The sequence below is a fragment of the Geotrypetes seraphini genome, chromosome 15, assembly GCF_902459505.1.
Source record: "Geotrypetes seraphini chromosome 15, aGeoSer1.1, whole genome shotgun sequence".
NCBI classification, from domain to species: domain Eukaryota; kingdom Metazoa; phylum Chordata; class Amphibia; order Gymnophiona; family Dermophiidae; genus Geotrypetes; species Geotrypetes seraphini.
Window position 1 is genome coordinate 24,462,508 of NC_047098.1, and position 24,663 is coordinate 24,487,170.

The 24,663-nt window shown below is 42.8% G+C and overlaps 1 protein-coding gene across 6 annotated transcripts in view; it reads right to left on the minus strand.

Moving 5' to 3' along the window:
- RERE (arginine-glutamic acid dipeptide repeats) overlaps window positions 1-24,663 on the minus strand; it is a 468,133-nt gene that overhangs the window by 170,182 nt on the left and 273,288 nt on the right. For 5 of the 6 annotated variants that reach the window (XM_033922383.1, XM_033922385.1, XM_033922381.1 and 2 more), the window contains one exon: window positions 14,842-14,946. The exons of the other annotated variant lie outside the window; for it this stretch is intronic. In XM_033922383.1, coding sequence (XP_033778274.1) covers window positions 14,842-14,946 — 105 coding nt within the window. The remainder of the gene's footprint in view (window positions 1-14,841; window positions 14,947-24,663) is intronic. 6 annotated transcript variants of the gene reach the window in all.

Sequence of the window (24,663 nt, forward strand, 5' to 3'; positions counted from 1 at the left end):
CAGTTTCATCGAGTGACTCCTAGTCTTTGTAATTTTTGATGGAGTGAAAAATTGATGAACTTTACCTGTTATACTCCACTCAGGATTTTGTAGACTTCAATCATATCTTCCCTTAGCCGTCTCTCTTCCAAGAGCCCTAACCTTTTTAGTCATACCTTTATCATCTTGGTTGCTCTTCTTTGAACATTTTCTAGCACCGCTATATCTTTCTTGAACGCAATACTCCAGATGAGGTCGCACCATGGAGCGATACAGGTAGCATTATAACATTCTTAGTCTTATTAACTATCCCTTTTTTAATAATTCCTAGCATCCTGTTTGCTTTCTTGGCCACTGCCGCACATTGGGGGAGAAGGTTTCATCGTATTGTCTACAATGACACCCAGATCCTTTTCTTGAGTGCTAACCCCCAAGGTGGACCCTAGTATCCGGTAACTGTGATTCTGTTTCGCCAAACCCTCTCCCCTCCCTCTATTACAACCTCTTTAGCTCCCGACTCTCCCACCTAATGCTTCCTCGGGCCCAGCCACTGTAATTTAATCTTCGAGCAGCCAGTGGCAGCAGCAATGAGGTAAGCCTGCTGCTGCCCCTGCCCCAGAAACTGACTCTCTGCAGTGACTTCATGTTCCCATGTAGGCAAGACTTGCAGAGAAATGGCTTCCAGGGCAGGCCAGAGGCAGCAGGCTTATCTCATTGCTGCTGTCAGCTGTACGAAGATTCAGTTACAGTGGCTAGGACCGGGGAGGAGGTAGATGGGAGAGTCGGGAAAGCCGGATAAACCCGGACAGACTCCCCCATTTTTAAACAGTCTGGGCCCCTGGACAGTCCTCAAAAGAGAGGACATGTTCAGGTTTTCCCTAATGTCTGGTAACCCTAACCAGGACTAACCAAGTTTATTATGGTTTGATATACCGCTTTAATGCCAAAGCAATTTACAATATAAAACAATTTTTAAAACAAACAAAAAATAATTTACAACAGGGGAAAGGACATATATATGTGAATTTGAATTGTCACGACATGGCACAAGAGGAAAAAAGGGGAGGGTTTACAATTTATAAAATAAAAAAATTGAAAAGGTAATGGGAAGAACGATATGGAGAAGTCTTTGTCCTGAAACTGGGTCAATTGGCAGCTCCAGGTGTACCTGCTTGGGCATGCTCTTTTCTGTATTGCAGGACTGGAGGTGTGCAAGGAAGAGAATTAAGAGAGGGGAGGAGAGTAGAATGAGAGGACTTAGGGAAGTGTATGGGGACTGAATATACGAAAGTATACACCATAAATGCACCCTACCCAGTATTCACCCACATTTTCCCCTCCTTCTCCCTGGGAAAGGAGGCATTATGGCTTAATCTCTTTCCCTGGTACTTAAACATAATAAATCGGTTAAATATGTTCCTTCACCCCTTTGCCCTTTCTCAAACTTTTCTCGGGTCCTTACCCCCTCAAGGGATTCAAACATCCAATGAAGTCCTTGATAAGTTTCTTGACTTGTGCTCTAGACTCAGTCAGGGTAATAGATGGCATTAAAACTATATATAGGCTAAGCTGACTTTAACTCCATGCTTCCAAACAGGGAGTCAGATTCAGTTTCAGGCTGGGTTTCTAATCTAATCTAGAAATTTGTATTCTGCCAACTCCCTATGAGGTCCAAAGCAGATGACAAGGAAACCATGAAAGCCTACATTAAACAAAATCAATACATTTCATTGTCCTAAGAATTTATATAATAATGCTTTAAATAATTATGAAAAATAGAACTGTTAATCTTAAATCCTGAAGTAGGCTATTCCATACTTGTACTACATTAAAACAAAATTGCCTAATACTCTTAAAATGTAAACTTTTAACCAAAGGATAATATAGCAGTGAATTTTCTCTAAGATGTTTCTAGCTATAAAATTTGGAAATGCAGACTGAACATGGAGCCAAATATTGCTCTGATAGTGCAGCTTAGAAGATAACTTGCGAGGAGTGTGTGGCGCAGTGGTTGAAGCTACAGCCTCAGCACCCTGGGGTTGTGGGTTCAAACCCCACGCTGCTCCTTGTGACCCTGGGCAAGTCACTTAATCCTCCATAGCCCCAGGTACGTTAGATAGATTGTGAGCCCACCGGGACAGAGAGGGAAAATGCTTGAGTACCTGATTGTAAAAACCGCTTAGATAACCTTGATAGGCGGTATATAAAATCCTAATGAAACTTGAAACTTGAACTTCATCATACTCTGCTAAAGAAGGGGATTCATGTACTTGGGCTTAGATACAGGAGGGAGGTCACACTCACAAGGAACATAACTGTCTGATTAGAGTTAGAAAGGAATGATTAAAGGCAAAAAGCCACAAGCAAGGGTGAAGGAGGACAGAATCTGCATCTGGTGACTTCATGAAAAATGATAGGCAGTGGCCTCACTAGGCAGAAATATTTGGGATGGCAACAGGGGGGCCAAGCCAAAGTGAATTTCTGCACCTCATACCCCTCTTTCCTCCCACATTTAAATTAGCAATATAATACAGCAGATCTGCTTATGCATAAAAACACTGCCCCCCCCAGCAGGTTTCAGTTACATGGTAAACTGCCACCATCATTGATAGCATCATCTAACAAACTCATCTATGTGGGAGTGGAGTCTGGATTCTCTACAGGATTGGTCAGAATCTCTAAATAAAACCTGACCCTCCAGTTCTGTATCACAAACTCTATATTCCCCAACAATGAAGTTAGCCCCCTTATAACTCACCACATAAAAAATATTCAAATTGTGATCACCACTTCAGGATTAGCATACATTCTTTCCACTGTTAAAATTTATTTAAAGCAGATGGGTTCTTGCTTGTACGGTTTCTCTAAGGCAATCACTGGCCTTAAGCATTAGTATTTTGTCTCAGAGCTTGCTTTCAAAAGCCAGATACTTTGCAAAACAACACAAAACCCTGCAAAGGCCACTCAAAACCTATACAACAGCTCTAATCCACCTATGAAGAGACAATTATATAAATACTAAATACTAGGGCATTGGACTGGTCTGTGGGGTACACTGGGGGTGGGGTGGGGGGGTCCGGAGTGGATTCCTTCTGCGGCATGCAAGTGTGGGGAAGTGACCCTATTGTCTAGCATGTTGGGATGTACATATCTTGTCTCTATCTCTACCTTTTCTATCAGAATATGTTTTAATGGATTTATTTTTTATTATTTGAATTATTATATCTTTACTATTTAATAATTGTTTTCTCAGCTATATTGTGAGCCTTCGGGACAGTTAGGGAACTTCCAAGTACCTAATTTTAATTATTATTATTTTATTGTAACCTGTTCTGAGCTTCTGGGGAGGACGGGATATAAAAATGAACAAATAAATAAATAAATACTATACTTAATATACCTAGATAGGGCTAGTCTCAGTTAGGGCGCTGGTCTTTGACCAGAGGGCTGCCGTGTGAGCGGACTGCTGGGCACGATGGCAATTCTTATGTTCTTAAAAAACTGAATAGACATTATTAATACAACTGCAACTGGGAAACAAAAAGGACTGTTATAGATTCCTACCCAGAGAGTTCATGCTAGAGGAATCTCTCTCTTCAAATACACAAATAGAACATTGACGGACCCTCATCTGATACATAAAACATGCAGACCTCTCCCAGGAAAGACAATAAGCAGTGCAATACTGGCGACAGTGGCATAGTAAGAGGGAGTGGACCACCCCGGTCACCATCTTGGTGGGGGTGCTAGCACCTTTCTTTCCCTCCACCCTCCGGCCCCTTCCCTACTGTACCTCTACCTCTTTGCCAGTGCAAGCAGCATACCCAACCTGCTGCTCTTGTCGGCCTCAGCTCTCCTTCTGAAGTCACTGCTTCACGCTGAAAGATCTGGAATTGTGCTGCCTGGCCACTCAGCAAAGGAGGAAGGAGCCCTCTGCAATGAAACCTACTACTGCCACCAGAACTACAGCCCAACTCAAACCCAACCAGCTTACATGTGTGGTCTGGTTCTGGCTGGGGTGGCAAGCCTATTTTTAAGGATGGCACTCGCTATCCTGTAACGACACCTATGGTGTTAGGGAGTAATAAAGATAACCTTTTACAGGAACATAGACACTAGCAAAGCTAGAGAATGGCAAAGGTGAACTAGGCATGTGCCCTGGGCCCAAATGTTTGGGGGGGGGGGCTGTGAGATGGCAATCCTAGCCTCCTGAGCACATCTGGATTTATCCAGGCTTCCACAAATTTATAAAGTAATTGTCTCAGAGCCAGAAGGATGCTACAGGGTCTGAATAATTTTCACAGTTTAGCCCTTGAAAATGCTCCAATCCTCCTCCTTTCCACTGGAGAGACAGTGGTAAGATTCAATCAATGGGAAGGCTGCTCTAGTTAGCGAAAGATGAGGCTGAGGTGCAAGTGGAACGTGCTGGTGTGGGAGGTGGGGTGGAGAGGAATTGAAATCTGTTTGCGGCTTCAGAGGAAGCCAGTGAAACCAGGGAGCGTGATAGGAGTGAGGATGGTTGAGAAAGGGTAGAAATATAAGAAAAATGAGGAAAAGTGTAAGAGTTCTGTTGAAATCTGAGAAAAAACTGGCAGAAAATGCAATAACTTTACATGACTGTGTGTGGTTGTGGTTGGGGGGGGGGGGTACTGACTGAACACATGAGCAGCTACAAGACAGAAAGTGAGAGAATGTAAACTATGTTTAAAAAGTAATAGTACATATGTATGTGACTAGAAGTAAGAATGCATGTGTGTGGAGAATAAAGTACATGCTTGTGCACATATTTCTGTCTCTTTGGTGAAAACAGTCTCTTATACATAAGAGGTTCCTTTTAAAATTCTGGGATGGAGTAGAGAAGTCCAAAGGTATGATCGTACTTGTGTACCTAATATCAGCCATACTGGGTCAGCCCAATGGTCCATTTAGCCCAGTTTTCTGTTTCCAACATACTAGCAAAAAATCAGCTCCATGAATTTACCCAGTTAAGTATTGTTACCTGGGAAAATTATTAAAAAAAGAAGAAGCCTGTCCTAATAATGTTTCTGTATGTATCCTTTCAGAAGCACCCAAAAAAAGGTAAATATTTTATTTTGCTTCTTCCATTTAAGAATTTTCCCCCTATGTAAAACGTACATTTTTAGACCTCATACACATTGCCTATAAATGTCACTCAATACAGTCCCATCCTTGGCATCTGTTTGTACCAGAGGCAATGGAGGGTGAAAATGATTTGCACAACTTCTCTGGTTCTTGGCACACTGCTTGAGAGCTGCCAAGTTACCTAGTTTCAGGAGGGAGAGTTTTTAGCCAGTGCAGTTTGCTTTTTTATGGACCAGAGGAATAGTCTAGTGGTTAGAGCATTGGACTTGAGAAAGGAACTCTGGTTCAACTCCCACTGCTGCTCCTTATTATTCTGGGCAAGACCCTTAACCTTCCATTGCTCAGGGACAAAATTAGATTTTAAGTCCTTTGGGGACAGAGAAATATCTAATGTAACTCACTTGAGCTATTACTGAACAATGTGTGAACTAAATCTAAATTTGAGTTCCTAATTCTACCCATTGAAATCAGTACTACAAGTTCCATAATTGCATAATGGCAGAGTTATCAGAAATCTAAAGCTACCCCTGGGCTAAAGTCTCCCTCCTGGGACTGGGTAACTTAGGAGCTCTAATCATTTAGTATTGTATGGTAACTTTATTTATATCCCACCCTTCCCCAGGGCGTGTTCCAATCAAAACATACTTAATATCAAAATAAATATAAAAAATAATACCACAGGAAAACAATGTAGAGACAATAAATGCTTGTTTAGGTCTGTAGTTCAGCAGATGACGCCTCAACTTTGATTTATTTGAAGCATATGCTTACTTAGCCTCAATGCTCAATAGGTTCTACGCAATGTTTGCTATTTCTGGAGAGATGAACTGTGTGTGGCGAGGGAGGGGGGAGAAAGAGGCCATGAATGAAGATTGGGAAGAGGGAAAATGAATGCGATTTATGGAGGGGGGGAGGTTGTTTAAATAAGAAATGGGGCTCTAAGGTAAGGGGGGGCAACTGTTTGCTTGCTTAGGGCCCAATATAGTGTTAATCCAGTACTGGATACTAGTTAGGAAAAAGAGATTATGTACTTACCCTGGTAAGCTCTTTTCCAGTAGATACGTGAAACGTTCTAGACACCTGGGTTATTTCCCCATACCTGCATGCTGCAGAAGGAATCCATTCTGGATTTTTCACTCTGCCTCTGGTGTACTTCACTGTAGTGCTGCCCGATTTCACGATTCGAATAGATTTGTTTTGGCAAAAAATCAAACTTACTGATTCGTCGGTCCCCTTGCTAGAGACCTATTCGGGCTTTCCCTCTGCCACTGGAGTCCTTCCATCTAATGTAACTTCCAGTTTTGCGAAACCAGAAGTTACATCAGAAGCAAGGACTCCGGTGGCAGAAGGAAAGCCTGAACTGGTCTCTGCGTGCAGATCGGCGGCAGCAAGGCTCTTTCCTCCCCAGCCGGAAGTATTTCACCTCTCCTCCCTTGCCAGGAAAAAGCGGTGGTAGCGAATGCAATTCACTACCCTGCCACTACTCCGGGCATCTTCTCTCCATTCGGCCGCCCAAGCGGAAACAGGAGTTTTCACTGAGGGTGGGCCACAGTGGAGAGAAGACGCAAGGAATGGCAGTAGGAGTGGATCGATAAATTACTACCGCCACCGGCAACATGTTGTAACATCAAAATAAAGGTAGATGGGGAGAGGGAAGATGGACTTGGGGTTGTTGGTGGACTGGAGAGGGAGAGATGGGGAGAAGATGGAGGAGGGGGGAGATGGAACTGAGGAGATCATGGAGAGGGGAGAACTTGGGAGAGATGAACTTAGGGGAGTTGGTGGACTGGAGAGGGAGCGATGGGGAGAAGATGATGGGAGAAATGAACTTGGTGGAGGGGGGAGATGGACTTGGGGGAGCTCATGGAAAGGGGAGATGGACTTGGGAGAGAGGGAGAGATGGACGGGAGAGTTGGTGGACGAGAGGGAGAGATGGAGAAGATGGATGGTGGAGATGAACTTGTTGGAGAGGGAGGATGGATGGTGGAGAGGAGGGAGATGGACGGAGAGATCATGGAGAGGAGGGAGGGATAGAAGAAATAATGGATCTAAAAATAGGAAAGGGAGAGATATGGTGGGCAATGGGATTTAAGGAGGGAAGTTGGACACAAGGGATGGTGTAGACTGTAGAGGGTAGTTAGAAAGAGAAAGGGAGAGCTGGTGGGGAAGGAGGAAGAGATGTTGGATGAAAGGGTAGATGAGAAAAGGAGAGTTGGTGGATCTGTGGATGGTGGGGTCCATCAAAGCAGCGATGGGAATAGAAACAAAAAAAAAAAGGAAAGATGCCAGACTTCCGGGGGAGGAAAGGGAAACTGAAGGGGAGGACAGAGATGTAAGATGGATGGTTAGTATGGAGAAAGAAGAAAATGACAAATGGGCAAGAGTGAGTTATCAGAAGATGTTTGTCGCAGAGCCTGGGACCAAAATGATTTGAATAATGACCAGACAACAAAAGGTACAAAAAATAATTTTATTTTCTGTTTTGTGATTACAATGTGTCAGATTTGAAATGTGTATCCTGCCAGAGCTGGTATTAGACCAGTGTTTTTCAACCGCTGTTCCGTGGCACACTAGTGTGCCGCGAGATGTTGCCTGGTGTGCCGCAGGGCCGCCGGGCCCGGAGCTGACAGGGGGCCCGAGGCAGGGGCGCCAGTAGCTCGCCAAGGCAAAGTGAGTCGATCACCCAGGACTCACTTTGTCTTGGCGATCTAATCTATCGAGCCGATAAGTCTTCTTCTCCCCGACGTCAATTCTGCAGTCGGAGAGGAAGTTCGGGCCAGCCAATCGCTGCCTGGCTGGGCAGAACTTCCTCTCCGATTGCAGAATTGACGTCAGGGAGAGCATGCGTCGGCGTCGGCTTTGGGGCCTGTTATCCATTGGTGGGTCCTGTTCCCCGATGGCAGCGGCAGTGGCTTGGGGAACGGCAGGGAGAAAGAAAGAAAGGGGGCAGGCAGGGAAACAGAAGGAAAGAAGAGAAACAGAAAAAAAGAAAGAAAGAAAGAAAGGTCAGGGAGAGAGGAAGAAAAAGTTGGGGGAGGGAATGAGGTGTGGAGGAGAGAAAGCATACAGGCTGATAGAAGGGAAGAAAGATTGGATGCACAGTCAGAAGAAGAAAGTGCAACCAGAAATCACCAGACAAGGTAGGAAAAATGATTTTATTTTAAATTTAGCAAAGTGGAGGCAGTATTACCACAGTTTTCAAAGGAATTTGCCCAAATAACTTAATAGTTAACTGGGTAAATTCCCAGAGATGAAAACTTCCCTTCACTTACTATGCACAGTTCTGAATTTATATCTGCTGTCTATATTTTACAATATGGTCACCTTTTACTAAACCGCAATAGTGGTTTTTAGCGCAGGGAGCCTATGAGCGTCAAGAGCAGCGCTGGACATTCAGCGCAGCTCCCTGCGCTAAAAACTGCTATTGTGGTTTAATAAAAAGGATGGAGGGTATATTTGTCTATTTTTGTATGCTATAAAAACCAAATACAGAGAGAGACTGAGAGCTGTTGATGAAGAGCTACGTGTGTGTCTTTCTTCGATTCCAGCCAGAATATCAGCTTTGTGTTCAGCCAAACAGGCCCAGGTTTCGCACTGAATAAAGTATTTTATAATTTTTATTTCGTAATAAAGTAATTATAAAATACTTTCTTTGTGTTTATTTGATTCCTATTCAAGAGAATTACTTTATATATAGTCAATATAGGCAGAGAGTTAAATTTTTTAACATTTTCTAATGGTGGTGTGCCTCATGATTTTTTTCATGAAACAAGTGTGCCTTTGCCCAAAAAAGGTTGAAAAACACTGTATTAGACCACGAACGTGAGCTAGGATTTAACAGAGAGAGGAATAGTCTTTTTTGTTTATTTTGTTTACACCACAGCGCCAGTGTGGATGGGAGAGGGTAAAGGAGTGGAGAGGGTGAACAGGCTATAAAATAAACCCACCAGGATGTTTGAAAAAAAAACACCCAATTGGGCAGGAAAATCAAATTGAAATTTTTTTTTCCTGAATTGGGCAGCACTACTTCATTGTGCTGTTAGATCCCTCTAGAGCAGTGGTTCCCAACCTTGTCCTGGAGGACCACCAGGCCAGTCGGGTTTTCAGGATAGCCCTAATGAATATGCATAGAGCAGGCTTGCATGCCTGGCACCTCCATTATATGCAGATCTCTCATATGCATATTCATTAGGGCTATCCTGAAAACCCGACTGGCCTGGTGGTCCTCCAGGACAGGGTTGGGAACCACTGCTCTAGAGTCAGTACCCATGCACCGAGGAGCATCTAATAAACGTGAAGTAGAGGCACCTGTAGCAACAGGTGAAACAAATTGCCCTGCTAAAAACTAACTACATAGTACTATTAACCACCAACACAGGCTTCAAAGGAGCTCAGAAACTACTCCCCAATAAATGGAACATATATAAATTCTTCCCAGCCAAGGGGATAGTGTTTCGAAGGGGCTCCAAAGGAGCCTTGGTAAGGCTAAACAATACCAAGTTAAGGATCCAGGAAGGGAAAGAGTGCTCAACCAGTTGGACATGAAGAGCCCCCTTCAAGAATCTTGCGACATCAGGATGAGACGCCAAGGAAGACCAACGCTCCCGGAATCTAAAACAGAAGAGCCTAGCCACTAGGACCCGAAGAAAAGACACAGTGAGGCCTTTATCCAAACCAGTCTGAAAAAAAGGTGAGAATCAGTGAGATTGGAGCTGAATATGGATCCACCTGGTTTTTGGTACACCAACGTTGGAAGGGTAAGCCAACACAGAGGACAACTTCTTAGACATGAGAAGAGTATCAACAACCAGGGCAGAATATCCTCTATGCTTCAAGGCTGCATGCTCACGAGCCATGCTGTAAGAGCAAAGTGACCCGAATCTACCTTGGCAACTGGCCCCTGCATGAGAAGGTCCGGATAGGTGTGCATCAGATCTAAGTACTACTATCTGTGAGGCCAAGCTGGGACCATCAGCATGACTACTATTAATCATTTCTATAGTGCTACTAGGCGTATGCAGCACTGAACACATTATATGCACTGAACACTATCTCTGCTCCTAGCAGGCTCACAATCTGTCCTACACGTTCTCTAGAAACATCACAAGTGACACTAAGCTTCTGTAGATTATTATGCACCTGTTGTACTTTGCAGGTAGTACACAAAAATACTTAATAAATACCTTATATACCCATATTTCCCCAATGACAGGTTGCAGCTTATACATTGATTATGCAAACCTGCTATGGGGTGCAGCTTGCATAAATGGGGCAGCCTATCTATGAACATCAACACTAAGTCCCCCCCCCGTACCTTTTTAAAATCCTGGCTCGCTCATGTCTCTATCTCACTATTTGGCTGCCAGCTGCCTCTTCTAATCTCACGGTGCAGGTCAGGAGCGAGCTTTTCGTGTTCCAGCCTGGCCTCACCCTACTTCCTGAATGGCTGCCGTCAGTTTTCGCGAGCCAAAAATTTTTTCAGGCATATTTGTGAAAAGAAGACAACAAAAATTGGAATTGCAAGACTGAAAGGAGCTATGAACCGCTATGTGGAAAGTGATGAGGAAAAAGCAGACGTGCTAAACAAATACTTCTGTTCTGGTTATTATGGAAGGGCGGACTAGATGGGCCATTTGGTCTTTATCTTCCATCATGTTTCTATGTATTTATGGAAGAAAATCCTGAAGAAGGACCGTGATTGGCTGGCAAAGTTACATGTGATAGTGGAATGGATATTGCACTGTTCATGAAGTGTTTATGAACAACTTGAAAAATTGAAGGTGGATAAAACTATGGGACCGGATAGGATCTGTCCCAGGATATTAAGGGAACTCAGAGAGGTTCTTAAAGATATGTTCAATAAATCCTTAGAGATGGAAAAGGTTCCATGAGACTGGAGAAGAGCAGATGCCACTCTTCATAGAAGTGGTTGCAGAGATGAAGCGGATAGTGCAGAATAGAAATGTGGAAAATAAATAAATTTAAAAAAAAATTAAAAAATCTAATGGATTACTAGCTCCAAGGCAACATGGCTTTACTAAAGGCAAATTGTATCAAATGAATCTGACTGAATTCTTAAACATGGTAACAAGAGACATGAGCTAGATATAATTTACTTAGATTTCAATAAAGCCTCATAGGAGGCTCTTAAATAAACTTGAAAGACTGAAATTATAGCCCAAAGTGGTGAACTGGATTAGAAACCGGTTGACAGATGCCAGAGGATAATGGTTAATGGAACTCACTCGGAAGAAGGAATGTTTAGTGGAGTGCCTCAAGGATCGGTACTGGGGCTGATTCTGTTCACTATGTTTGTGAGGTGAGAGACATTGCCGAAGGGTTAGAAAGTAAGGTTAGCCTTATTGTGGATGATACCAAGATTTGCAACAGAGTGGACACCCCAGAGGGAGTGGTGAAACAAGAAAAAGAATCTGCAAAATTCAGAAGAATAGCCTAAAGCAGGGGTGTCCAACCTTTTGGCTTCACTGGGCTGCACTGGCCAAAAAATAATGTTTCTGGGGCCGCACAAATGTGCGAACACTGCAGCAAGACACAGGAGGGAGCTGGCAAGATGGTAAACACCCGGGGGCAGCAGAGGAAAACACTTCATAACTCTCGACCAGGGCCGCACAAAATACTTCACGGGGCCGCATGCAGCCCTCGGGCTGCAGGTTGGACACCCCTGGCCTAAAGTTTGGAAGCTAAAATTCAATACAAAGAAGTGCAGGGTGATGCATTTGGGGAGTAGAAATCTGAGGAAGCCATATGTGCTGGGAGGTGAGAGGCTGATGTGCACAGATGGGGAGAGGAACCTTGTGGTGATAGTGTCTGAGGCAATGAAACTATGATAAGGTAGTGGCTATAGCCAGAAAGATGTTAAGCTGTATAGAAAGAGAAGTAACCAGAAAAAGAAGGAAGGTGTTGATGCCCCTTTGCAGGTTGTTGCCCTGTGCAGGCCACATTTAAAGGATATAAGGCAACTTGAAGTGGTCCAGAGAAAGGCAACAAAAAATGGTAAGGAGTTTGCACCAAAAGATGTACAAGAAGAGACTGGAAGACCTGAATATGTATACTCTGGAGGGACAGGGGAGATATGATACAAACATTTAAATATTTGAAAAGTATTAATATAAAACCAAATCTTTACCAGAGAAGGGAAACTGGTAAAACTAGAGGGCATAAATTAAGGTTGCGGGGTGGTAGACTTAGAAGTAATGTTAAGAAATTCTTTTTCGAGGATGATCCAAGATGGTGGACGTGTAGCATTGGCGTCCCGGTTTATGGGTTTTTTCTGCAAGTTTACTGCTGCTTTTCCTATTTTCTGACTATGCCCCATACTAAAAGGAAAGAGGCTGTGAGATTATCTCAATCTGCGGCCCTTACCTCATCACCGACGCAGCAAACACTCCAGCTTTTCTTCGAGCCGCAGGATGCAGCTGACCCTTGGACTTCCCAGTGGCGGCAGACATCCATGGTGGCTTCGAGTGAGGGAGCACTCGAGCACTTGGATTTTGAGACATCTTTGTCTCTGCCAATGATCTCTGCACTGCTCTGTCCAGCGGGCAGGCAGAGCAGCGACTCGTTCTCCGGAGGGAAGGAGGGATTTATTCCGGAGCAGACAGTGGACGGAGCTACATTCTTGACTGGAGAGCAGAGGAGTAAGAACTCTGAGGTAGCTAAAGCCTCAGGAAGAACCTCAGCTAATACCCTGGATATCCTTTTGGAGGCCATAAGGAGAATGGAGGAGAAGGTAGAGAAGACTGCTTCAGATGTGCAAGCACTTGTAACTAAAGTAGACTTCTTTACTTCTAATACTGAAAAGGTGAAACAAGAATGCTTAGAAAAGGTAGACTCTGAGACTATTCCTCTGAAAAACTCTATTACTACTATAATCAGAGACCAGACCAATCTTTCACACAAGATAGAAATGATTGAAAATTATAATCGCCGATTAAATTTAAGAGTATTGAATTGTCCCAAAATTTTTTCACTGACACCGATTGAGATCTTCAAAAAAATTTTGGTGGAGAATTTGTCTTTTCCACCAGATCAATTACCACCTAAAAATAAAGCTTATTTTCTACCAACACTTAAAAGAAATAGCGGTTTGGAAGAAGTACCTATCTCGGAAAATTTACTACCTTCTGGGAATTTACCAACAGATATTGATTTACAAAATGTAACAGCAGTCTTGGAAGATTCATTTACGGATGTAAAGGACAGAGCTACATTAATTGTAAATTTTATATTTGAGCAAGATCTCAATTCAATCATGCGGTTATTCTTTAAAAAAATAGGTACACCTTTCTGTGGTCAACGTATATGGCTTCATCATGATGTTACAAAATCAACACAAGAAAGGCGTAAGCTATTTTTAGCAATGTGAGAAGATACAAAGAAGTTGGGGGCTACTTTTAATTTAGCTTATCCTTGTAAATGTCTAATTAAGTGTATGGGTTTAAAATATGTTTTTTATGCACCTGATCACCTAAGATCCTTTTTGGACCTTAAGGGGGTTAATCAGAGGTAGAGAATCTAGCTCTAAAAAATAATCCGGGGGGTAGACGTATTAAGCCTGTTTCTTAATTTATAAACGGTAATTTTACTTCGATTATCTCCCTGTAACTGGATCGTTCTTTCAAAGTGAGGTCTATGAAGGAGTTATAACCATCAAGAATTGGTCTTGTTTCCTAAAGGAATGTGAATATTTTTTTTTTCTTTTTTCTTTTTATATGATGGATTATGACTCTGTATTATTTTATCAAGTTGTACTACTTGTGAATAAAATGTTAATGAATAAAAATAAAATTAAAAAAAGAAATTCTTTTTCACGGAGAGGTTGCCCTCTTGAAGGAGGTGGTGAAGAGGAAAACGGTGATGGAATTCAAAAAGCATGGGATAAACACAGAGGATCTCTAATTAGAATGAATGGTATAAATTGAAGAGCTAAGGCCAATACTGGGAAGACTTGCACGGTCTGTGTTCCATATATGGTGATTCCGTGTAGGATGGGAACTCCAGTAACTTGAAACGTAAGGACGTTGCTAGGCAGACTTTACAGTATGTACCCCGCAAACGATGAGATAGATTGATAGGCTAGAGTGAGCTTCGATGGCAGCTCCGGTAATTGGAACCTAAGGATGGTAATGGGTGGATTTTATAGTCTATGGCCCAGTAATATCAAAGGAAAAAGATAAGTTAATCATGAATTTATAATGCATGTAACTAATGGGCAGACTGGATGGACAGTTTAGGTCTTTATCTTCTGTGATTTTACTGTTACTATGGAAAGGGTGGGAGATGGAGTGATAGAAGTATGAATGTGGATTGTAGACTGGATGGAGGAGGGATTAGGTAGTGATGGAAGTGAATGTGGGGGATTATATGTGATGGGATAAATTAAAAAATGATCAGCAAGGATTATAAACTGGTTGGAAAACCAGGAACCTTAGGGGTTATATGTTAAGTGATCTGGTTTAGGTTATCTATATTGACTGGGGTTTAAATGTAAGTTAATAGTGTGTCTTCAAGCACAGCAGAGGCAGTCAGTTTTCCTTTTTCAAGGCCAAAAGCACATTCATAATGAAATGACAGAACTAGTTATAGCATTACAGTTCGCTTGTATCCTTGCAGATGAATAAATACAAGATTACAGGAGGAAAAAGATCCAATAAATGTGTCCTGTCTCCAGGGTGGATTTTCTAATGCGCAGCAAGAAAGCCTAGGCTAAGGATGCATCACCATCAGGTGCTCTCTTACCTTGTCTCTGGATTGTAACCCAAGATGTAGAAAAAGGAATCGATTCGTGCCTTGAATTCCCGAGCAGCAAATATGTCTGAAAAATGAGAGATATTGCATTTTCCCCTGAAAAAAAAAGTTCAGAACACATAATCAAGCAATCCCAAGCACTTAAGATTCATTAGAATATAATTTTTCAAAGAACTTTCAACTGAAACATACCCCCTACTTAAAATAAATTTTCGTTGCTAGAACACAGGGGGGGGGGGGCTGATGCAATAAAGTGCACTAGGCCTGGTACACAGGTTAGCTGGACTTTTACCCAGAATTTTGTACATGCCCTATTGTAGGATTTAACTATGCAAAACTTCAGGTAGATATTAGCACACAGGACATTTAAATCCATAGTAATGACGCTATCAGCTACTCTGCATAGATGCAGATGCAGTGTTAAGTGTACAAAAGACGAGGCAGCTGAGCACAATGCCAAGGTTTTAACATAGGGGCCAGGAGTAAAAGGTTAAATTCATTCTTCTGCAATAGAATTGGGAAGAATATCATGCTTGTCTCTTCTCTTTACTGGAGGCATAAGAATCAGCAACTTTTTTTTGGCTTCAATGCATAAACCCAAATATTTGCTGAATTGTTCTTTGGTGTATAAATATTGGTGTTGCAAAAACTGTACACACAGAATAGCATTCCAGTAAATGTGCATGCATTTAATGAGTGCCAATACAATTATTTTTGTGTGCAGACCTGTGTGCGCACATGTCCTGAGTGCTCTCCTATATCAGCATGCATTGCTTGCACACTGCTCTACCGCAAAGTTATTGTATTTGTGTCAGAGCTAGAAGTATCACTGTGTTCAATGTTTTGCCTTGCCTAATAAATTTTGAAGTCATTCAAATAACTCTAGGGGTTAAATTCTGCCCTACTACTTGTGAATGGCATGGATATTTTAATGATAGTAATAAGAGCATAGTCCCTATTTTTGTGCAGCAGCTCAGGGATAAATTCTGTGGCACAGTTACAAAATTCAATGGCAATTATCTAGCACATTTATATATACAACATTGTTATTAATTTATGTTTTATTTTATAAAACTAAAATCACTTGCTGACATTTCTTTTATGTCTAAATAATTTATTCAGTTTATTTTGGAAGGAGGGAGAGTTTTAATGATTGGTGCTAGAAAAAAAAAGGAGGAATAGAGATAAGAGGACAGGAAAAAGGGACTAAGAACGTAAGAGTCGCCATACTGGGACAAAGGTCCATCAAGCCTAGTATTCTGTTTCTAAAAGTGGTCAATCCAGGTCACAAGCACATGGCACGATCTCAAAATAGCAGAACAGATTTTATGCTGCTTATCCTAGAAATAAGCAGTGGATTTTCCAAAGTCCATCTTAACAGCTTATGGAATTTTCTTTTAGGATATTATCCAATGGAAGATTAGGTTCTTAACTTCGATAATCTTCTTTCTGGTAGTACCTGGAGGATTCTATACGCAAGGTGTTCCATCCATTCTCGCAATCTGGGACCTGCAAAAATCCACACACTTTTCTCACCCTGTGCTCCTCCTACTACTGAGAGACAGAGCCCCCCCTGCAGTTACTTTAAAAAGCCAAGCAACCACATTGGAATAAGGCAACAACAAAGTAGAGGGAACAGGAAACATCCCCAGAAACACAAGTAAGCTTTGTTCTGTTCTGCTCTGCAAGAAATAACATAATTAATAAACAACCAAAAATAGGAGCAATGTCGAACTAACCTGCTGTGTGCAACGGGCATCCACTGGAAACCTGCCATCGGTAACAACTGCACTCACATAAGAGTAAAGTCCCCCACAGGGCCTGTCTACTAGCAGAAGGTACTTCAGCCTCTATGGAGAAAAAACCGAGGCAGAAAAAGGCAGGCGATTCAGAAAAATGGAGCCTATATTGAGAGGGCAGCTCGTATAGAATCCTCCAGGGACTGCCAGAAAGAAGATTATCAAAGGTAAGAACTAATCTTCCATTCTGGTACATCCCTTTCGAATTCTATACGCAAGATGATGTACCAAAGCAATGACTTCATCTAGGGAGCCTGCCCTTAACACCAAGGTAAAGCAGCATCAGAACGAGCTGTCACATCCACTTGGTAAAATCTGGAAAAAGGTATGAAGAGAAGACCAAGTAGCCACCCTGCAAATTTTGTCTGGAGGAATTGCTCGAGTTTCCGCCCACAATGCAGCAACACTTCTAGTCAAGTGGGCCTTGAGAGAAGCCGGCAGCTGCTTACCGTGGGCAATGTAAGTTGGCAAAATGGTTATAATGATCCAACAGGCGATAGATGCCTTAGATGCTGACATATCTTGGCAAGGCTGGGCTGTCAGGACAAAGAGATGATCCAAAAGGTGAAAATCATTAGTTTTCATCAAATAATTTATAAATTATTCATTTGTATCCCGCTTTATACAAAGCGGGTCACAGCAAGAACATACATAATAAAATATACATAAAACAAACAATTACAAAATTAATCAGTGTCCAGCGCTCAATTTCAATTTGCTAAATAGTGGAAAAGGACACTCTGCATGTCCAATCTGCAGAAGATCTGATCCTTTTGCGCTGACCCCGTGGAGCGAAAAGCAGGTAAACAAACTTCCTGGTTGACATGAAAATCTGAAACCACTTTTGGCAGAATGGAAGGAACAGTACGAAGAACAACTCCTGAGTCTTTTATCCATAGAAAGAACATTCTACATGAAAGAACCTGAAGCTCCGAAATACGCCATGCAGAGACAATGGTCACTAGAAAAACAATCTTGATCGTCAGATCCAAAAGTGAAGTGATCCTTTAGAACAAAATTAATATTCCATGTAGGAAAAGGGGGATGCAAATAAAGCACCCCTCTGAGAAATCTGGTCACATCTGGATGAGCCATTGGTGAACTGGATCCACTGTGCGCTCAAAAACACAAAAAACCTGCCACTTGAATTTTAAGTGAGGCCACTGCCAAACCCTTATCTAAACCTGCCTGAAGGAAAGCCAGAACCACCAGAATAGGAGCCTTCACCAGCTCCACCTGGTCTTTGGCAAACTACTGCTGAAAAGCCTTCCATGCTTTGGCATAAGACGCTATAGTAGAGGGTTTCTTGGATTTCAAAAACGTTGAAAGGGCCACATCAGATTATCCCCCGCTTTATCAAGGCTGAGCTCTCAAGAGCCATGCCAAAGTACAAAGCACTGTGGGTTCTCCATGGGAACTGAACCCTAAATAAGTAGGTCGCAAGGAATAGGGAACTTGAGTTTCCTGTCTTATTGAAGACGGACCAGAACTGAATACCACGGACGGCGATGCCAGTCTGAAGCTACTAGGATCACCCAATCCTGGATGCGACGCTATCCTGCAGATGACCCAACCAACCAGAGGCCAAGGAGGCAATATGTAAAAAAGTTTGTGAGCTGGCCAGGGCTGAACCAATGCGTCTAAGCCCAAGCTTCCTAGTTCTGTCCTTTGACTGAAAAAGCGCCCGACTTTCGATTTCTTGGCTGAAGCCATCAAGTCCTTCTGTGGCTCGCCCCAGCACTGCACTATAAGACAAACACTCTTTGAGATAAGACTATTCTCCAGGATCCAGGACTTATCAACTGAGGAAGTCTGCTTGCACGCTTTCAACTCTGGCCACGTGTGCCGTGGAGTGAAATAGAAAATACCCTTCTGCCTATTGGAACAGCATTCGAGCTTCCTGGCCTAAGGAAACGCTTCTTGTGCCCCCTTGTTGATTCACATATGTCACCGCCGTGGCATTGTCTGAAAACATTCGCACTGCTTTCCCTTCCAGAGTACTCTGTAGAGTCTTTAATGCCAGACGTATGGCCCAAAGCTCCCAAATGATTGATTGACCAACGTTTCTGAGATGGAATCCACTGTCCCTAAATAAAGCAATTCCCACAATGAGCACCTTAGAGAATGACACAATGAAGGGTTCCTGTGGTAAACCAGTTAGTCAACGGGAAAGGGAAAAAAACATGGCCAGTTTACGGTGGGAACAGGACCATGGCCTTCTACTGTCCAGCAGGAGCGGTAAACAGTCTTATTCCCACGGCAAAAAAAAAATTGCACCAGGGTCAGTGCACCAACACCCTCTCTCCCAATGGCTCAGCATCTCCTCCACAGCTCCCCTCACGCCTATCTTACCCAAACAAAATCAGCCACACCATGCTGAAAATCTTCAGAGGCCTGCTCTGAGGCCTTCCTTCTGCCGAGTCCCTCCTTGATGTATCCCTGAAGCGTGTCAAAGAACACCCAAATATTTTAAAGTCTGCGACGGTGTCAGACAACTCTACTTGAAGTTGACAATCCAGTCCAAGCGCTGCAGCAAAGACACCACCATCTCCACCGCTCGTTTGCATTCATGTCAAGATGGAGCCCTTATCAACCAGTCGTACAGATAAGGATGGACCTAAACACCCATCCTGTGGAGGAAGGCCACCACAACTACCATGACTTTTGTGAAAGTGCAGGAAGCAGTTGCTAGCCCAAAGGGCAGAACTGCGCACTGGAAATGCTTCTGAAGAACATGAAAGCACAGAGACCTGCAATGATCTGGGTAGATTGGAATATGGACAAGCTTCTGTGAGATCCAAGGACACCAGAAACTCCCCCGGAGAAATGGCAGCTATAACCATAAGCAGCGACTGATCAACTTTAGATCCAGAATGGGTCTCTAGTCCTCTGATCTTTTTTTTGACACGATGAATTATAAGGAGTATCTGCCTAAGCCCAATTCTTTTTCCAGACCAGATTCTACCACTCAGATGTCCAAGAGACGCTGCCGGAAAGTCCAGAAACAAATCCATAGGAAGGCAAAATAAGTCTATCTTGTGCCCCTCCTAAATGATGTCCAGCACCCATTGATCCAAGGATATTTGAGCCCACTCTTGGTACAACTGAGAGAGCTGACCCTCGATCTGAGGGAGCACCGCTGGACTTCTGGCATCACGCATGTTTAGGTGCCACACAGACGAGATCCTGATGCTTGTGGACATCTGGAATTGGAATTGTTAATCTTACAAGGTCAGTATCCTTAGGAATAAATTTGGGTTAAAGAGCCCGAGGAACCCTGGAAAAAAATCTATGGGAGGGACAAAAAGTACTGCAATTCCCTCCCGAAGTATGCCGAGACTTAGGGAGACAATCCACCATGCTGGCCATGAGGTCATCCAGACCTTTTCCAAAAAGTAGCTGACCCTTAAAGGGGAGTCTGCTCAGAATCGCCTTAGAGGCAGAATTACCTGCCCAATGATGGATCCAAAGAGTCTGGTGTGCTGATACTGCATAAGCCAAAACCTTACTGAGAACCTGTATGAGATCAAAGAGGGAGAGGCATCCCTGCTCCGCAGAAAGCACCCGGCGCAATCTCATGTGACATGCCCGTACTGCAAGGTAGGCTGTCGCAGCAGTATTAATACCTGATGAAGCCACATCAAAAGGTATATTTTTAAGATAATGTCCACTCTGTGATCTTGGGAGTCTTTAAGCATCACACCTCCATAGCTAGGGAGGGCTGTGCGTTTGGTAACCTGTACCACTGTGGAATCCACCTTGGGCTGCTAAAAAAAGCTGATGAAATTCAAGAGTTACAGGATAAAGCCTAGACATAGCTTTAGTCAGCCAAAAAGAACTCTCGGGGACAACCCATTGCTTCGTAACCAGGCCCATGAGGTCCAGATGAGTGAGAAAAAAGGAGATCAGAGCATTAGAGCGGCCCATAACTGAATACTGTGATGTAGAGGGTTGAGATTCCAATTTGAGCTCTTTTGTGGCATCTGTGATGAAATAGTGGACAGATATAGACTTGAAAGTCTGTGGATGGAAGAGTTCTCACCCAGATCTGAACTCTCAAAGATCTCTCTCCGAATTGGCCCACAGAGGGTATCAGCATAATCCAGGATGGGAGCAATGTTAGGAGACAAGACAAGCATAGTATCTGTGTGCAAACGAAGGCAATCTGGGTCTGTAGTAGCTGGCTTAGAGAAGCCTTGTAGAGGGACATCTGGCAAAGAAGAGCCCTGATTTGAATGAGATGCGCTCACCTGCCATGTCAAAATAGCTGTGTCTGTGGAATACACCCTCCAAAAGAGCGGAACAAAATCCAGAGAAAAACACACCCTGGGGCAGCGTCTAATTCGCCTAAAGGTTTGTCTCCTTGTTATTTTAAAATTTTTTCTGTACAACGCTTTGTACCTTTGGATAAGCATTTAATCAAAAACTTGAATAAACTTAAACTTAAGGAGTTCTCTGACTCGATGCGCAGGTGATTGGCACCATCATCAAAAATGGACATCTGATGCGATTTTCTGCCCAGATCTCAGACCCATGCCAGCTTCCCAGCCCTAGAGGACCTGAAGAAGGCGAGGTCCAAAGCTACCACCCCCTCCCTCAGTGCAGTGTAGACACAGTACAGGGACACTCTTCTGCCGGCAATCTGTCACAATCCAAACATGGACTCAACAGATTAGGGGCTGAGGAGTCCATCCCTACCAATTTTAAGCAAAATCAAGGGGTTTTGAGGCAGAATTTAAGCTTAGAAAAAAAGATCAATAAAAATCCAAGACAGCCACCACCAGCAAATTGGTGCCAAAAACAGCAAAAGAAAACAATTTTCAAATATAAAAAACAGCAATTTGGAGTTTGGGGAGGTGAGAGACCTGAACCCTACCCTCAGAACCCCTTAAAAGCAAATTTTTCAGTCCCCCCCCCCCAATGCTCCCATGGGAAATAATGGAGGTTTACTCACAGTCACTGAAGTGCCTTGCCTGTCAGCTCTCTTTTACTGCAGCTGCATGGAGGAAAAGGATTTTCTGCCTCAGAAATGTTCCAAAATGATCAAACTTCAAGGATCTTTCGGACTGTCAGTCAGACAGATCCCAAATGAAACCTCCGCCCCCTCAGAACCTCTCCACGAGACTGGGGGAGAGAAAACACAGCCTGCATCCTGAAACCTCAAGGGGTTATCACTTGGGACGCACCCAGCTTACGCTTAAACCTTTGACAAGGTCAGAAGGCAAGCTAGCTCCCAGAGGGATGGACCCAGAGCCCAAACAAGGTGGCACACAGCAGGCTGGCTCCACAGGTCCACCAAAGTTTCTCTGTTAAGCTATAGTCCGGCTCCACAGAAACTGCTTCCTTTCCTCTGGCAGAAGTCCACTGTAAGGGGTCTCATGGCACTCAAGCCACTGAAAATGAATTTTAATAGGAAACAAATAAAAAGATGCAGAGCAGATCAGAAAGACTTTTGCATGGATCGCATTCAGAAATTCAAACTGAGTGGGTTGTCTCTCTTTCTCAGTAGTAGGAGGTGCACATGGTGAGAAAAGTGTGTGGATTTCTGCAGGCCCTGGATCGCGGAAATGGATTGGACAGCTTGCATATAGAATCCGGAAGTGAAATACCAGAAATCATTTTTAAACCTTGCTCCACTAATAGGTACCTGGCAAGATCCCAAAAGAATAAAACAGATGTTTTATATAAAAATATAAATATATATACACACACATATAAATATATATACATCTGTTTTATTCTTTTGGAATCTTGCCAGGTACCTATTAGTTGAGCAAGGTTTATATATATATATATATATATATATATATATAAAATCGGAGGTATGTATGTGTGTGTGTGTGTGTATGTGCCGCGATCACGCAAAAACGGCTTGACCGATTTGAACGACACTTGGTATGCAGATCCCTCACTGGGGTGATATGTTCTGGGGGTCTCGCGGCCCACCTGCACACGTGGGCGGAGCTACAAACAGAAAATCAGATTTCACCCATTCATGTCAATGGAAAAAATGTAAAAAGCTGCCTTTCTCCCTGTAATTCAAAAACGGCTTGACCGATTTGAACGAAACTTGGTATGCAGATCCCTCACTACCTGGGGTGATATGTTCTGGGGGTCTCGCGGCCCAACTGCACACGTGGGCGGAGCTACAAACAGAAAATCAGATTTCACCCATTCATGTCAATGGAAAAAATGTAAAAAGCTGCCATTCTCACAGTAATTCAAAAACGGCTTGACCGATTTGAACGAAACTTGGTATGCAGATCCCTCACTACCTGGGGTGATATGTTCTGGGGGTCTCGCGGCCCATAACTCTATGTTGCTTGCTCAAGGGTGGGTTCACCCAAGAATTTATATGTTCTTGTCCAGGAGGTGAAACTAAAAATGTTGTTTATAATCACGTTTTGCGTTAGTTGTATTGTATTCATTTTGTCAAATATTTCACATTATAATTTGAATATTGTACTTTTTATTAAGCTGTAAAAAAATAATTTCATTCACCACTATAAAGTATCCTTATTTGAATCCATTTACAGTGTTATTGCCATAATTAAATACCCGTGCAACGCCGGGGCATCAGCTAGTGTATATATATATATATATATATATATATATATTTTTTTTTTTTTTTTTATTTAAATTGACACTTAATCTGCCATTGCCCCAGGTACAAAATAAGTACCTGTATATATGTAAACTGCTTTGAATGTGTAACCACAAAAAGGCAGTATACAAGTCCCATACCCATCCACACTTTACGTACTTGTTTTTACATTGGTCTTCACATCTTCCAGGCTTTTCTACTAGTTTGTATTCTATGTACTGTCACTACCACTGTATTACAGGTTTAATTTTTTTTCCTAGGGTTATTACTTAACTCTATTCATATACTTTTTCGCCACAATGCTGATTTTTGTGAATGCTCCTTTATCATCCACAGAGCATACTTCACACATGTACAAATGTGTAAGATAGGAAACCTATCTATATCGATTTATGTTAAGTGTGCTGGGAATTAAAAAAAAAAAAATACTTATATTGTTTGGAAACATCAATAAGAACATAAGCAATGCCTCTGCTGGGTCAGACCTGAGGTCCATCGTGCCCAGCAGTCCGCTCATGCGGTGGCCCAACAGGTCCAGGACCTGTACAGTAATCCTCTATCTATACCCCTCTATCCCCTTTTCCAGCAGGAAATTGTCCAATCCTTTCTTGAACCTCAGTACCGTGCTCTGCCGTATTACGCTCTCTGGAAGCGCATTCCAGGTATCCACCACACGTTGGGTAAAGAAGAACATCCTAGCATTCGTTTTGAATCTGTCCCCTTTCAACTTTTCTGAATGCCCTCTTGTTCTTTTATTATTCGAAAGTTTGATGAATCTATTCCGCTCTACTCTCTCTATGCCCTTCATGATCTTATAAGTCTATCATATCCCCTCTAAGTCTCCTCTTCTCCAGGGAAAAGAGACCCAGTTTCTCCAATCTCTCAGCATATGAAAGGTTTTCCATCCCCTTTATCAGACGCGTCGCTCTCCTCTGAACCCTCTCGAGTAATGCCATGTCCTTCTTAAGGTACGGCGACCAATATTGGACGCAGCACTCCAGATGCGGACGCACCATCGCCCGATACAATGTAAGGATAACTTATTTCGTTCTGGTTGTAATACCCTTCTTGATTATGCCTAGCATTCTGTTTGCCTTCTTAGCAGCCGCTGCGCACTGTGCCGTTGGCTTCATTGTTATGTCCACCATTACCCCCAAGTCCCTTTCTTGGGTACTCTCATTTAATAACATCCCTCCCATCGTATAGTTGTACCTCAGGTTTCTGTTTCCCACATGTAATACTTTACATTTCTCAACGTTGAACTTCATCTGCCATCTCGTCGCCCATTCCCCTAGTTTGTTCAAGTCCCTTTGCAATTCTTTGCAGTCCTCTTTAGTCCGAACTCCACTAAATAGTTTGGTGTCGTCTGCAAATTTTATTATTTTGCACTTCGTCCCTGTTTCTAGATCA